This window comes from Anomaloglossus baeobatrachus, chromosome 11 (genome assembly GCF_048569485.1).
Source record: "Anomaloglossus baeobatrachus isolate aAnoBae1 chromosome 11, aAnoBae1.hap1, whole genome shotgun sequence".
NCBI lineage: Eukaryota > Metazoa > Chordata > Amphibia > Anura > Aromobatidae > Anomaloglossus > Anomaloglossus baeobatrachus.
The window spans coordinates 181,435,672-181,451,039 of NC_134363.1; the positions used below are offsets into that span (position 1 = coordinate 181,435,672).

Sequence of the window (15,368 nt, forward strand, 5' to 3'; positions counted from 1 at the left end):
GGAACAGGCTGGTGGGGGGGCGGGGAACTCCTGCATAACCCGCCCGGACATTATCTGCAGAGGTGCACACGTCAATCAAAAAGTGCACGAAATTTCAAACTTTATAAAGATGAATTTCACTGACTAAACACCCGAGCTCCCCCCTGATGGTATGTACACACTGTGCATGATAGTGCCAGTATTGCACTGGCTGCAGCTTATACACCAAAATCCTTATGATTGGTTCCCTTTAAGTAAAATCCTTGCAGTTGTCCTGAACTCGGCAGAGATGTCACTTCTTTATTCCGTTGTCTCTTCTCTTGCTGACGATGGAGTGTAGACCTCACTTGCTCCTCACTGGATCTATGTTTTATTATTCTCCTAAATAAGACTGTCTTGGCGTAACTTCCCACATTCTCCTGAAGAATTCTATGTCTAGCTCCCGTTCTGTAGACATCAGCAATTTTCTACAGAACAAAGTAGAAAAACTCCCTGACAAGCCAGAGAAATAGGAGAGCGGAGCCGATGGAAGGAGCAAATCAAGTTACATTTTTTTGTAATAAGAATCTTCTTGTATCAGTTACGATTAGTGTATCCAGTGCCATGCAAAAGTAATCACCCCCTTGGTATTTTTTTATGTTTTGCTACCTTACAGCCGGGAAGTTCATGCTTTTTTTTTTTTGAGGGATTGCATCAGTTCATGTAAAGAACATGCCTACAACTGTGAACATTTGGATTTCTTTTTATTGTGAATCAAACAACAAATAAGACAAAATAACTAAAAACTTCAGCGTGCATAACTATTCACCCCCTGATGTCAGTACTTTGTAGAGCCTCATTTTGCAGCAATTACAGCTGCATGTCGCTTTTGATAAGTCTCTATGAGCTTTCCGCATCTTACCACTGGGAATGTTGCCCGTTCCTCAAGGCAAAACCAATCCAGGTTCTTTGGGTTAGATGTTTCCTCTGGTCAACAGCGATCTTCAAGTCTGACCACAGTTTCTCAATTGGATTAAGGTCTGGGCTGTGACTGGACTGCTCAAATACATTTACACGTTTCCTCTTAAACTACTGGAGTATTGCTTTAGCAGTAGCTTTGGGTTATTGTCTTGTTGGAAGATGAACCTCCGTCCGAGTCTCAAATAATAGACAGACTGAAACAGGTTTTACGCAAGAATATCCCTGTACTTCGCGCCATCCATCTTCCCCTCAACTCAACCCATTTTCCCTTTCCCTACTGCCGAAAAACATTCTCACAGCATGATGCTGCCACCACTATAGCTCCCTGTGGGGATGCTGTTTTTGGGTTGATAAGTTGTGTTGGTTTGGCGTCAGACCTAGCGTTTACTTTGGTGGCCAAAAAATTAAATTTTGGTCTCATCTGACCACAGCACCTTCTTCCATACTTTTAGGAAGTCTCCCATATGTCTTTTGGCAAAATCAAAACAAGCCGTCCAATTTTTGGCTGTAAGTAAAGGCTTTTTTTCTGGCCACTCTTCCATAAAGCCAGCTCTATGGAGTGTACAGCTTATTGTGGTGATATGGACAGATACTCCAGTCTTTACTTGAGAGCTCTGCAGCTCCTTCAGGGTTACTTTTGGTCTCCATGCTGCCTCTGCCCAGGTTGAGAGTTTTGATGGGCGTTCCTCTTTTGGCTGGTTTGTTGTGGTTCAATGTTCTTTCTATTTGAGGATAATGGATTTGATGGTGCTTCGGGGGATCATCAGAGATTGGGATTTTTTTTTAGACCCGAACCATGACTTGTACTTCTCAAAAACTTTGGCCCTGACCTGTTTGAAGATCTTCTTGGTCTTCATGGTGTTATTGGAAGATCTCCTTGGTTTACATGTTGTTGTTTGGAGATCTACTTGATCTTCATGGTGTTATTTGAAGATCTCCTTGGTCTCCATGGGGTTGTTTGGAGATAACCTTTGTTTACATGGTGTTGTTTGGAGATCTCCTTAGTCTACATGGTGTTGTTTGAAGATCTCCTTCGTCTCCATGGTGTTGTTTGGAGATTTCCTTTGTCTTCATGGTGTTATTTGAAGATCTCCTTTGTCTTCATGGTGTTGTTTGGAGATCTACTTGGTCTTCATGGTGTTGTTTGGAGATCTCCTTAGTCTCCATGGGGTTGTTTGGAGATCTCCTTTGTCTTCATGGTGTTGTTTGGAGATCTCCTTGGTCTCCATGGTGTTGTTTGGAGATCTCCTTGGTCTCCATGGTGTTGTTTGGAGATGTTCTTGGTCTTTGTGGCCTTGTTTGGTTAGTGGTGCCTCTTGGTTAGTGGTGTTGCAGCCTCTGTGGCCTTTCAGAAAAGGTGTGTATATACTGACAGACTTATGAGGTAATTGCCTAAACCAGAAATTTTTAGGTGCTTCGTAGGAAAAGGGGTGAGAACATGTGCACATGACAATTTTTATTTTATCCTTTAATTTTTATCTATATCTCACTTCACTAACATAGACTATTTATTGCTGATGCATCACACACAAGTAGGATTTCAAATATATTTCAATACAAGTTGTAATGTAACAAAATAGGTAAAAAGCCAATGGGGGGTGAATACTTTTGCAAGACACTATATATACTGTATTTAAGTTGCTATGCAGTCTTCAAGATGAGTGGCTCAGCCTTATCGCTCTTTATTATGGTGTTGTGACCTTGCACAGGGTTCTCCCTCTTCTGAATATGTCGCCCCATACTATTGCAGTGGGTGGCCAGCTGGTTGGGGAGAGTTTGGGCTCCTCCTGACTTTGGATATGATTGCACGAACCATTACCTTCTTTGCTTTATCTACTTAGTTGACCAACAGAAAGGTAAAACTACAAAAAAAACCAGACAACTAACCCATTTATGGGACCTAAGGGCCCATGGAGTCGATGACCCATCTTGGGTTTTGCCCATGGACAGCTTTAAACTGCAGAACTTTGCTAGTGTAGGAACAAGCATGGGGGAAGCCAGGTAATAGATTATATCCGATCTCTCCAAGGAAGGGGGACACTTTTTGAGGTCTCCTCCTCTATGATCCTTCACTCTAAGAAGAGACCTAATTTGATTTTCACTATTTGGTGCAACATTTTCTTCGTACGCCCTATGTAAAAGTATAGACCAGGCAGCTGTTGGGTTGAGGTTGGTCTTCGGTATAATATGTATATATTATACCTTACATAAGGCTGTTTCGTAGGAGGCCACATGGCGCTCATGTCCTGTATCTCCACCATCTTGAGGTTTAGGGTTTTGTGGCTCCACCTCCGCAGGAGAGGCTGTACTGTGCCTCCGAGGGACTGGTATTGAGGGGGCTGGTCAACTGCTCGATTATATAGCTAAGTCATAGGTAGAAAATGAGGAAGATTTTTGACATAGATCAGCCAGGCCCCTTTACACCAAACTCTAAAGAAGTGATGGTGCTTGTGTCCTGTATCTCCACCATCTTGAGGTTCCAGGTTTTGTGGCTCCACCTCCGCAGGAGAGGCTGTACTGTGCCTCCGAGGGACTGGTATTGAGGGGGCTGGTCAACTGCTCGATTATATAGCTAAGCCATAGGCAGAAAATGAGGAAGATTTTTGACATAGATCAGCCAGGCCCCTTTACACCAAACTCTAAAGAAGTGATGGTGCTTGTGTCCTGTATCTCCACCATCTTGAGGATCCGGGTTTTGCGGCTCCACCTCCGCAGGAGAGGCTGTACTGTGCCTCTGAGGGACTGGTATGGAGGGGGCTGGTCAACTGCTCGATTATATAGCTAAGCCATAGGCAGAAAATGAGGAAGATTTTTGACATAGATCAGCCAGGCCCCTTTACACCAAACTCTAAAGAAGTGATGGTGCTTGTGTCCTGTATCTCCACCATCTTGAGGATCCGGGTTTGGCAGCTCCACCTCCGCAGGAGAGGCTGTACTGTGCCTCTGAGGGACTGGTATGGAGGGGGCTGGTCAACTGCTCGATTATATAGCTAAGCCATAGGCAGAAAATGAGGCTGGTTGTCATCGGCCAGCCAGTCCCCTTCACACCAAACTCTAAAGAACTGATGGCACTTGTGTCCTGTATCTCCACCATCTTGAGGTTCCGGGTTTGGCAGCTCCACCTCCGCAGGAGAGGCTGTACTGTGCCTCCGGGGGACTGGTATCGAGGGGGCTGGTCAGCTGTTCTATTCTATAGCTAAGCCATAGGCAGAAAATGAGGCTGGTTGTTGATATCAGGCAGCCAGCCCCCTTCACACCAAACTCTAAAGAAGTGATGGCGCTGTCCAGAAATAATGCTGCTGAATCCGGAACCAAGGGGGAGGCCTGAAGATGGGGGGGCACCTGAGATAATAGAAGGATAGCATTATCACCTGTTATTTTACGCACTTTCTGAACTGGACAACCCCTTTAATCCGGCCCTGATCCTACTGACCGAAGATGAAATGTAACGTCAGACAATACAGCCATGATTCCGCGTGAATCCTAATAAACCTTAAATATACAATTCCGTCGTTACCATATAAATGATTAAGTAAAATAATTAGCAGCGTAAAATCGAACGCGGCCTCCGATATATGGCGGTATATGGCGGCGGACTTTATGCACGCATTCTCTTCGTGGACCATTATTGAAGAAGAAATCCGTTTCCTCAAGTAGGCTCATAAGATAAATTAGTGAAACCTAAGCCATTAAGTGAATACTAACGGCCCATTAACAAGGAGCAGTAAAAGGCGGCAGTAAAACATTTTTAAACATCAAAGACGCAATAAAGAAAATTGAATCTGGATTTGTTTCGTTGCTGCCCCCGCTGGTCGGATGTGGACACTGCAGGCGTAAAACAGCGGCTTGATTTACATCTCGGCTTTATGAATCCTACACTCGTATCTCCCCTGCTTTTGCGGCTCCGCCGTCTTTATGATGCTGAGGATGAATCCGATTCCTGATCAGTCACCTTGGACCGCGTAGTTAAACACCCATAATCCCTCACTTTTCTGTCTGTTATCGGAGATGTGACATTATCAGACGCCGCGGGGCGATACATCAGACTCCGCCGCTGACACCGTGTTCCACTGATTTTGTCTTACACGTACAACATATTTTTGGAACATTGAGGATTCGTTATTTGTCATTTCTGGGAATTTTTTTTTTAGGTAAATGCTTTGTTATATTATGTTTTTACGCCTCACCTTTTTATTGTAGATTGTGTATCCACCACATTTTTTGGCACTTCATCTCTTTGTGAATAATCTTATTTGTATGGTTTATGATTTTTTCCCTTGTCAGTAAAGTGCAGGTTCTGTACGGAGGAACCGACCTGTTCGATTATGAAGTGAGAACAACGTTCAATAACGACATGTTACTGGCCTTCATCAGCAGCAGTTGTATCGCGGTCCTAGTGTACATCCTCACCTCCTTCTCCGGTCAGTGTCCCCGCACACCATCTCCATCTGCAGTCATTACACTCATAACACTTCTCCTCTTTCACTTTCTCTTCCTATTTGTCATTTGCATCAAATATTATTTTTTTACTCCTTCCCTTATCTTTCCTGTTTTCCTCCTTTTTTCCATCTTTTCGCTTTTGTTCTTCCTTTTCTCTATTTTTTTACTTTTGCTCTCTATATTTTTTTGTTTCTCCTTTCCCTATTTCCCTCCTCCTCCAATTTCTTATTTTGCTCCTCCTTCTTTCTCGTAGCTTTTGTTTACATCTTTCTCTTTTTTTCTCTTCTATTTGGTACTTTGTTTCTTCTTTGTTGTTCTTCATTCTCTTCCTCTTCCTCTCATATTCTTATCGTTTCTCCTCCTCGTCTAGTTGCTCCTCCTCCACTTACTGTTGCTCCTCCCTCTCTTCTGCTTCTCTTCCCTTTGCTCTTCCTTACCTTCACTTTTCTCCTCCTCCCACTGCTCTTCCTTCTCTTCTCCTTGTTCCTCCTCCCATTGCTCCTTCTTTTCTCATTGCTCCTCCTTCTCTTCCAATTGCTCCTCCTCCTCCCGTTGCTTCTCCTTATCGTTCTGTTGCTCCTCCTTCTGTTCACCTTTTCTTTATCTGGCTCCTTCTCTTCCAGGTGCTCCTCCTTATCTTTCCATTGCTCCTCCTTATCTTCCTATTGCTCCTCCTCTTCCTTTTGCTCCTACTAATTCGGGTGTTCCTCCTTCTCTTTTCATTGTTTTCTTCCCATTGCTCCATCTTCTCTTTCCCTTGCTCCTCCTTCTCTTCCAGGTGCTCCTCCTTATCTTCCTTTAGCTTTTCCTTTTCTTTCTCTTGTGCCTCCTCTTCCGGCTGCTGCTCCTTATCTTACCTTTGCTCCTCCTTATCCTACCATTGCTCCTCCTTCTCTTCCCCTTTCTTTTCCTCCTCTTCATCTTGCTTCTCTAGCTTTTCCTATTGTTCCTCCTTCTTTTCATCTTGCGCCTCTTGCTCTTCATCTTTCTCCTCCAGCTCTTCTCATTACTCCTCCTTCTCTTCCTTATCTTCCCATTGCTTCTCCTTCTTTTTCTCCTCATTTTCTTCCTCCTGCTCCTCCTCTTCCTGTTGCTCCTTGATCTCTTACTCTTTCTTTTCCTTCTATTCTCATTGCTCCTCCTTCTATTCCCATTGTTCCTCCGTCTCTTCCCATTGCTCCTCCTTCTCTTCCCATTGATCCTCCATCTCTTCCCATTGATCCTCCTCTTCCCATTGCGCCTCCTTCTATTCTCATTGCTCCTCCTTCTCTTCCTGTTACTCTTCCTTCTATTCTCATTGCTCCTCCTCTTCCCATTGCTCCTCCTTCTCTTCCCATTGATCCTCCTTGTATTCCCATTGCGCCTCCTTCTCTTCTCATTTCTCCTCCTTCTCTTTCTGTTACTCCTCCTTCTATTCTCATTGCTCCTTCTCTTCTCATTGCTCCTTCTCTTTCTGTTACTCCTCCTTCTATTCTCATTGCTCCTTTTTCTCTTCCTGTTACCCCTCCTTCTATTCTCATTGCTCTTCCTCTTCCCATTGCTCCTCCTTCTCTTCCCATTGCTCCTCCTTCTCTTCACATTGCTCCTCCTTCTCTTCACATTGCTCCTCCCTCTTTTCTATTGCTCCTCCTCTTCCCATTGCTCCTCCCCCCGTTTTCTCTGCTCCTCCTTTTCTTCTGCTCCTCCCTCTTGTCTATCTCCTTCTCTTCTTTATCATGTCGTCTTCTTGTTGCCTTTCTTTTCATTATTTTCTGACTTGCCTCTTGGGTTTCGCGATGTACGGACATCCCACCGCTCACCATCATGAGCTGATTAGTGTTTGCTGTCGCAGGGTCTCTAGATCTCTAGAGTCGGCCATTACTGTTGTTGAGCTCGGCCCCTTCGGCCCCTTCACTCCTTCTTTTTCTCGCCTCTGCAGTGTTCCTCACCTTCTTTGGGATCGCCAGCATCGGTCTGAGTTGCCTCGTGGCCCTGTTCCTGTATCACGTGGCCTTTGGGATACAATATCTTGGAATCCTCAATGGTGTGGCGGCTTTTGTCATTGTTGGGATTGGTGAGTATTTGATATTACTAGGTATTCTGGGCCACTAAACTTACAGACACCTGTAGTGATCTGGAGATATTTTTTTCACGTGTCAAGCCAATGGTTGGGTAGGCAGGGGGCTCACGTACACCAAAAGCAGCTGTATAGCGGTATCATATCTTCACTGTATGGCATTTAATATGCAGAGAGTGTATAGCAGTATTATTTATTGGTTGTACTTGGCGGTATTATATTTATCTTACACACTTCTCTTATACACTGTGGGTATAAATGTAAAGGGAGGATTGTATCTTCGGTGTTTGGATCCTCACCTCATGCGGCAGTGACAGCGCGTGAGTCAGGTCCACGCCGCGGTGTCAGCCATCGTCTATACAGACAGGAGGAAGACAAAGCGGGGAAAGTGATGTATCTTGCAGCAGATAACAGCAGCAGATCAGAGGGGTAATTGCTCTGTGACATTATGAGCTTCTATGATGTGTAACGTTCCCCGGGCTGGAGGCTCAGCGAAGAACAAGACATTTCCCACAGATTATGATGACACATGGCGCGGCTGACACCTCGCTGGAAGAGGGACAGATAGCGGAGACGGGACCACGTCCTGTTAGTGTCCTTTAATTCTATGAGGCACTGAAAAAAAGATTTATTGCACTGCATAGTGCGGCGTTGTGCCGTGTGCTAAATGGCCACATGTCAACAGCTGCACGCCTTGTAGAGGCCGACAGGATAGTGGCGTCTGGACCCTCGGGAAACCGTGTTCCCCCCGTCCACCATAACTCCACATTACGGGGTGGGCAGGGTTATCCAGATTGTCACTGGTTCACCAAGCCCAGCATCAACCAAGTGCTGCCACTCACCCAGATGGCGCCCCCTGCTGGTCCTGCCATCACCATACATGATGATAATCCACACCCAAGAAGGGGCAGCACCTCCTACCCCTCACCTTTCTATCTTTTGTGGAAGGCATTAACTCTGGTCTTCTCTTTTTCTTCTGTGGCTGCTCCTTCTCCCCTCTCACAGCACAAGCTGATGTAAGGAGACTGCAGGACCATCTCCCTCCTTCCATCTTCTCTTTTTCTTCTGTGGCTGCTCCTTCTCCCCTCTCACAGCATGAGCTGATGTAAGGAGACTGCAGGACCATCTCCCTCCTTCCATCTTCTCTTTTTCTTCTGTGGCTGCTCCTTCTCCCCTCTCACAGCATGAGCTGATGTAAGGAGACTGCAGGACCATCTCCCTCCTTCCATCTTCTCTTTTTCTTCTGTGGCTGCTCCTTCTCCCCTCTCACAGCATGAGCGGATGTAAGGAGACTGCAGGACCATCTCCCTCCTTCCATCTTCTCTTTTTCTTCTGCGGTCGCTCCTTCTCCCCTCTCACAGCATGAGCTGATGTAAGGAGACTGCAGGACCATCTCCCTCCTTCCATCTTCTCTCTTCTCTTTTTCTCCTGTGGCTGCTCCTTCTCCCCTCTCACAGCATGAGCGGATGTAAGGAGACTGCAGGACCATCTCCCTCCTTCCATCTTCTCTCTTCTCTTTTTCTCCTGTGGCTGTTCCTTCTCCCCTCTCACAGTACAAGCTGAAGTAAGGAGACTGCAGGACCATTTCTCTCCTTCTATCTTCTCTCTTCTCTTTTTCTCCTGTGGCTGCTTCTTCTCCCCTCTCACAGTATGAGCTGATGTAAGGAGACTGCAGGACCATCTCCCTCCTTCCATTTTCTCTTTTTCTTCTGTGGCTGCTCCTTCTCCCCTCTCACAGCATGAGCTGATGTAAGGAGACTGCAGGACCATTTCTCTCCTTCTATCTTCTCTCTTCTCTTTTTCTCCTGTGGCTGCTCCTTCTCCCCTCTCACAGTACAAGCTGAAGTAAGGAGACTGCAGGACCATTTCTCTCCTTCTATCTTCTCTCTTCTCTTTTTCTCCTGTGGCTGCTTCTTCTCCCCTCTCACAGCACGAGTTGAGGCAAGGAGACTGCAGGACCATCTCCCTCCTTCCATCTTCTCTTTTTCTTCTGGGGTTGCTCCTTGTCCCCTCTCACAGCACAAGCTGATGCAAGGAGGCTTGAGGACCATCTCCCTTCTTCCGTCTTCTCTTTTTCTTCTGCGGTCGCTCCTTCTCCCCTTTCACAGCACGAGCTGATGTAAGGAGACTGCCGGACCATCTCCCTCCTTCTATCTTCTCTTTTTTCTTTTTCTCCTGTGGCTGCTTCTTCTTCCCTATCACAGCACAAGCTGATGTCAGAAGACTGCAGGACCATCTTTCCCCCTCCATCTTCTTTATACTCTTTTTCTTCTGTGACTGCTCCTTCTCCCCTCTCACAGCACGAGCTGATGCAAGGAGACTGCAGGACCATCTCCCTCCTTCCATCTTCTCTTTTTTCTTCTGTGGCTGCTCCTTCTCCCCTCTCACAGCACGAGCTGATGCAAGGAGGCTTCAGGACCATCTCCCTCCTTCCATCTTCTCTTTTTTCTTCTCTGGCTGCTCCTTCTCCCCTCTCACAGCACGAGCTGATGCAAGGAGGCTTCAGGACCATCTCCCTCCTTCCATCTTCTTTCTACTTTTCTTCTTTGTGGCTACTCCTTCTCCCCTATCACAGCACAGGTTTTTTGATCCAGAAAGTCTGCAGCTCCATCCCCCTCCTCCCTTCTCCTCTATATCTCTAGATTATTCTCTTTCTTTAGTGTCCCTGTCCATACCGTCTGTATTTTATCAGATGTTTCCACACTTCTTCCTGCCAGAACAATGCTTGATGAGAAGTCTTGATTGGTCCGGCTTGTTCTTTGAATTCCAGAACACAGAATTATTTTACATTTTCTGGGGGTTTTTTGTTTCGTTTTTTTTTTTTTTTTTTTTGCAGTTTCATTTATTATAAACTTTGATTCCCTGGCATAAAATCCAATAAACAAATAGTTTAGTGCTTCTGATCCGCAGTGAGGTCCTCGGTGTCGGCTGCTTTGTGTTTATATTACATCTCACTTTTATCACTCAGCTGCTTTTAGATGAAGCATCGATTTCTTTCTTTTTTTTCCCGTGGAAAAATTCACATATTCTGCACTTTGATAGAAGGTAATATTTCACTTTAAGAGCTGAGCCACATACCCGACATTCGGGAGGGTACTTTATAGCCCCATCCAGATTTATACCTCTGTAATTCACAGACACAGGCGGGATTATTATAGTGCTGCAGTGACAATGAGACCGCAATAATGCTGCAGCAACTGTGTCCGGAGCAATATAATGCTGCAATGACAGCGATGGTCAGAAGCCGACCCACCCCGGTCACTGACCGCTCCGTATACAAAGATCTCACAATGTCGCAGATTGCTGTAATTCACGTTGTGGCTTCTCTTTTAGGGGTCGACGATGTCTTTGTGTTCATAAACACCTACCGGCAGGCAGATCAGATCAGAGACCCCCGTCAGAGGATGGTCCACACTGTGCAGACTGCTGGGAAAGCCACTTTCTTCACCTCCCTGACTACAGCGTCTGCCTATGCGGCCAATATCTTCTCCCAGGTTGGAGGTTTATTTATAATTATACAGCTCCTATAATTAGTTAATGCTAATTCTATATATTCAAGTAAAGTGAGCGCCACCTAGTGGTGGCTGTATAAATCTGTATGTAGTGAGCTCCCTCTAGTGGTGGCTGTATAAATCTGTATGTAGTGAGTTCCCTCTAGTGGTGGCTGTATAAATCTGTATGTAGTGAGCTCCCTCTAGTGGTGCCTGTATAAATCTGTATGTAGTGAGCTCCCTCTAGTGGTGGCTTTATAAATCTGTATGTAGTGAGCTCCCTCTAGTGGTGGCTGTATAAATCTGTATGTAGTGAGTTCCCTCTAGTGGTGGCTGTATAAATCTGTATGTAGTGAGCTCCCTCTAGTGGTGGCTGTATAAATCTGTATGTAGTGAGTTCCCTCTAGTGGTGGCTGTATAAATCTGTATGTAGTGAGCTCCCTCTAGTGGTGCCTGTATAAATCTGTATGTAGTGAGCTCCCTCTAGTGGTGGCTTTATAAATCTGTATGTAGTGAGCTCCCTCTAGTGGTGGCTGTATAAATCTGTATGTAGTGAGCTCCCTCTAGTGGTGACTGTATAAATCTGTATGTAGTGAGCTCCCTCTAGTGGTGGCTGTATAAATCTGTATGTAGTGAGCTCCCTCTAGTGGTGGCTGTATAAATCTGTATGTAGTGAGCTTCCCCTAGTGGAGGCTGTATAAATCTGTATGTAGTGAGCTCCCTCTAGTGGTGGCTGTATAAATCTGTATGTAGTGAGCTCCCTCTAGTGGAGGCTGTATAAATCTGTATGTAGTGAGCTCCCTCTAGTGATGGCTGTATAAATCTGTATGTAGTGAGCTCCCTCTAGTGGTGGCTGTATAAATCTGTATGTAGTGAGCTCCCTCTAGTGGTGGCTGTATAAATCTGTATGTAGTAAGCTCCCTCTAGTGGTGGCTGTATAAATCTGTATGCAGTGAGCTCCCTCTAGTGGTGTCTGTATAAATCTGTATGTAGTGAGCTCCCTCTAGTGGTGGCTGTATAAATCTGTATGTAGTGACCTCCCTCTAGTGGTGGATGCATAAATCTGTATGTAGTGAGCTCCCCCTAGTGGAGGCTGTATAAATCTGTATGTAGTGAGCTCACTCTAGTGGTGACTGTATAAATCCGTATACAGTGAGCTCCCTCTAGTGGTGGCTGTATAAATCTGTATGTAGTGAGCTCCCTCTAGTGGTGACTGTATAAATCTGTATGTAGTGAGCTCCCTCTAGTGGTGACTGTATAAATCTGTATGTAGTGAGCTCTCTCTAGTGGTGGCTGTAAAAAATCTGTATGTAGTGAGCTCCCTCTAGTGGTGGCTGTATAAATCTGTATGTAGTGAGCTCCCTCTAGTGGTGTCTGTATAAATCTGTATGTAGTGAGCTCCCTCTAGTGGTGGCTGTATAAATCTGTATGTAGTGAGCTCCCTCTAGTAGTGACTGTATAAATCTGTATGTAGTGAGCTCCCCCTAGTGGTGGCTGTATAAATCTGTATGCAGTGAGCTCCCTCTAGTGGTGATTGTATAAATCTGTATGTAGTGAGCTCCCTCTAGTGGTGGCTGTATAAATCTGTATGTAGTGATCTCCCTCTAGTGGTGACTGTATAAATCTGTATGTAGTGAGCTCCCTCTAGTGGTGGCTGTATAAATCTGTATGTAGTGAGCTCCCTCTAGTGGTGGCTGTATAAATCTGTATGTAGTGAGCTCCCTCTAGTGTAGGCTGTATAAATCTGTATGTAGTGAGCTCCCTCTAGTGGTGGCTGTATAAATCTGTATGTAGTGAGCTCCCTCTAGCGGTGGCTGTATAAATCTATATGTAGTGAGCTCCCTCTAGTGGTGGCTGTATAAATCTGTATGTAGTGACCTCCCTCTAGTGGTGGATGCATAAATCTGTATGTAGTGAGCTCCCTCTAGTGGTGGCTGTATAAATCTGTATGTAGTGAGCTCCCCCTAGTGGTGGCTGTATAAATCTGTATGCAGTGAGCTCCCTCTAGTGGTGATTGTATAAATCTGTATATAGTGAGCTCCCTCTAGTGGTGGCTGTATAAATCTGTATGTAGTGAGCTCACTCTAGTGGTGGCTGTATAAATCTGTATGTAGTGAGCTCACTCTAGTGGTGACTGTACAAATCTGTATATAGTGAGCTCCCTCTAGTGGTGGCTGTATAAATCTGTATGTAGTGAGCTCACTCTAGTGGTGACTGTACAAATCTGTATATAGTGAGCTCCCTCTAGTGGTGGCTGTATAAATCTGTATGTAGTGAGCTCCCTCTAGTGGTGAATGTATAAATCTGTATGTAGTGAGCTCCCCCTAGTGGTGGCTGTATAAATCTGTATTCAGTGAGCTCCCTCTAGTGGTGATTGTAAAAATCTGTATGTAGTGAGCTCCCTCTAGTGGTGGCTGTATAAATCTGTATGTACTGAGCTCCCTCTAGTGGTGGCAGTATAAATCTGTATGTAGTGAGCTCCCTCTAGTGGTGACTGTATAAATCTGTATGAAGTGAGCTCCCTCTAGTGGTGGCTGTATAAATCTGTATGTAGTGAGCTCCCTCTAGTGGTGACTGTATAAATCTGTATGAAGTGAGCTCCCTCTAGTGGTGGCTGTATAAATCTGTATGAAGTGAGCTCCCTCTAGTGGTGCCTGTATAAATCTGTATGTAGTGAGCGCCCTCTAGTGGTGGCTGTATAAATCTGTATGAAGTGAGCTCCCTCTAGTGGTGCCTGTATAAATCTGTATGAAGTGAGCTCCCTCTAGTGGTGGCTGTATAAATCTGTATGAAGTGAGCTCCCTCTAGTGGTGGCAGTATAAATCTGTATGTAGTGAGCTCCCTCTAGTGGTGACTGTATAAATCTGTATGAAGTGAGCTCCCTCTAGTGGTGGCTGTATACATCTGTATGTAGTGAGCTCCCTCTAGTGGTGGCTGTATACATCTGTATGTAGTGAGCTCCCTCTAGTGGTGGCTGTATAAATCTGTATATAGTGAGCTCCCTCTAGTGGTGGCTGTATAAATCTGTATGTAGTGAGCTCCCTCTAGTGGTGGCTGTATAAATCTGTATGAAGTGAGCTCCCTCTAGTGGTGGCTGTATAAATCTGTATATAGTGAGCTCTCCCTTTATATAGTGTATTTGCTATAGGCATATTTTTGTGTGATAAATCCACACTATGGACTTTATATCCTCAGCATGTTATTTCTGTTGCAGATTGTTTGGGATTTTGCACATTGAAGGAAAAAAAAGGATTTTAATTCTGCAAGTAATTTCTATTTCTTGATTTTCCATCGGATCTACAGAAAAATTTGTAAAATTTAAAATGAATTATTTTTCATTTCCTTTTAATAAACTCTGCGGGTAGATTCATTCTTGTACATTTGCAGTAAAATCTGCAAAATTCAGTGCAGACTTGCTGATTTTATCTGCAGATTTGCTGGAAAAAACAAATCATTGTATGGCCTGACCCTGACAGCACAGTTGTGTGCACTAAATTAGGCATAAATTTGGCTGCCAAATTGCCGCAGAATATGTTGCGGCCTTACCTCTCAATGGAAAGGGTAAAGGAAGCCATAAATTCCACAGAACGTGAACTCTCGTGGATTTACCCAAATGCAGACGATGTGCAGCTCACAAGCAAGATATATTTCTGCATTCAGCCTCGTGGATGTTTACAGGCGGCGCCATGTGAATGTGAGTCACCGTCACCTCCTGTCTCTGCAGATTCCCGCTGTTCACGACTTCGGTCTCTTCATGTCACTCATTGTCTCCTGTTGCTGGGTAGCAGTTCTATTTATTATGCCGGCCGCGCTGGGTATATGGGGAGCCCACATCTCTCCGCTGGAGACATCGTGTCACTCAAAGTGAGTAGCGTACAGCAGCGTCTGGGGAGCTCTTACTCATCCCGATGCATTGTACATCTGACACCGCCTGCGACTCGCTAGCAAGGTTACATTTCAGCTGAATTAACAATGTGCTACCGTTCTGCATCTGCAGCTCCTCTGCGGAGCTATAGGTTTCCACAGTCACAGATTACACACTAACACTGCCGCGTGTTGTATGAAGTCAAAGGATCAGACGGCACAGGGCTTGTTCGTAGTCTGTCATTATGGAAACACACGGCTTAGCACGGGAGCTGTATACACAAAACGGTAGAAGAGTTTAATCAAGAGTTCGATCTTTTTTACACCACATTGATGGTGACGCTTTTAATATACAATTAAGGAATTGAAGTGGAGATTTTCAGGTTCAATTAAAGGGGTTGAACAAAAATATCCTGAAACGTTTAGGAATTGCAGCCGTTTTTCTACAAAACCTCCCCATTTCAGGGGCTCTGTCTTCAGTTCCTTCATCAATAACCACTAGTGCCCCAGGGCTGTTGTTAGCTCTGCATGCCCGGCCATCACACCACCTCCGCCATGTGTTACAGGAGCCGCTCCTT

At 45.1% G+C, this 15,368-nt stretch overlaps 1 protein-coding gene across 1 annotated transcript in view; it reads left to right on the top strand.

The window, feature by feature from the left end:
- The window catches only part of DISP3 (dispatched RND transporter family member 3), a 117,995-nt gene that overhangs the window by 58,568 nt on the left and 44,059 nt on the right, over positions 1 to 15,368 (top strand). Inside the window, exons 4-7 of the mRNA XM_075329109.1 lie at positions 5,224 to 5,360; positions 7,298 to 7,432; positions 10,769 to 10,929; positions 14,651 to 14,790. Coding sequence (XP_075185224.1) covers positions 5,224 to 5,360; positions 7,298 to 7,432; positions 10,769 to 10,929; positions 14,651 to 14,790 — 573 coding nt within the window. The remainder of the gene's footprint in view (positions 1 to 5,223; positions 5,361 to 7,297; positions 7,433 to 10,768; positions 10,930 to 14,650; positions 14,791 to 15,368) is intronic.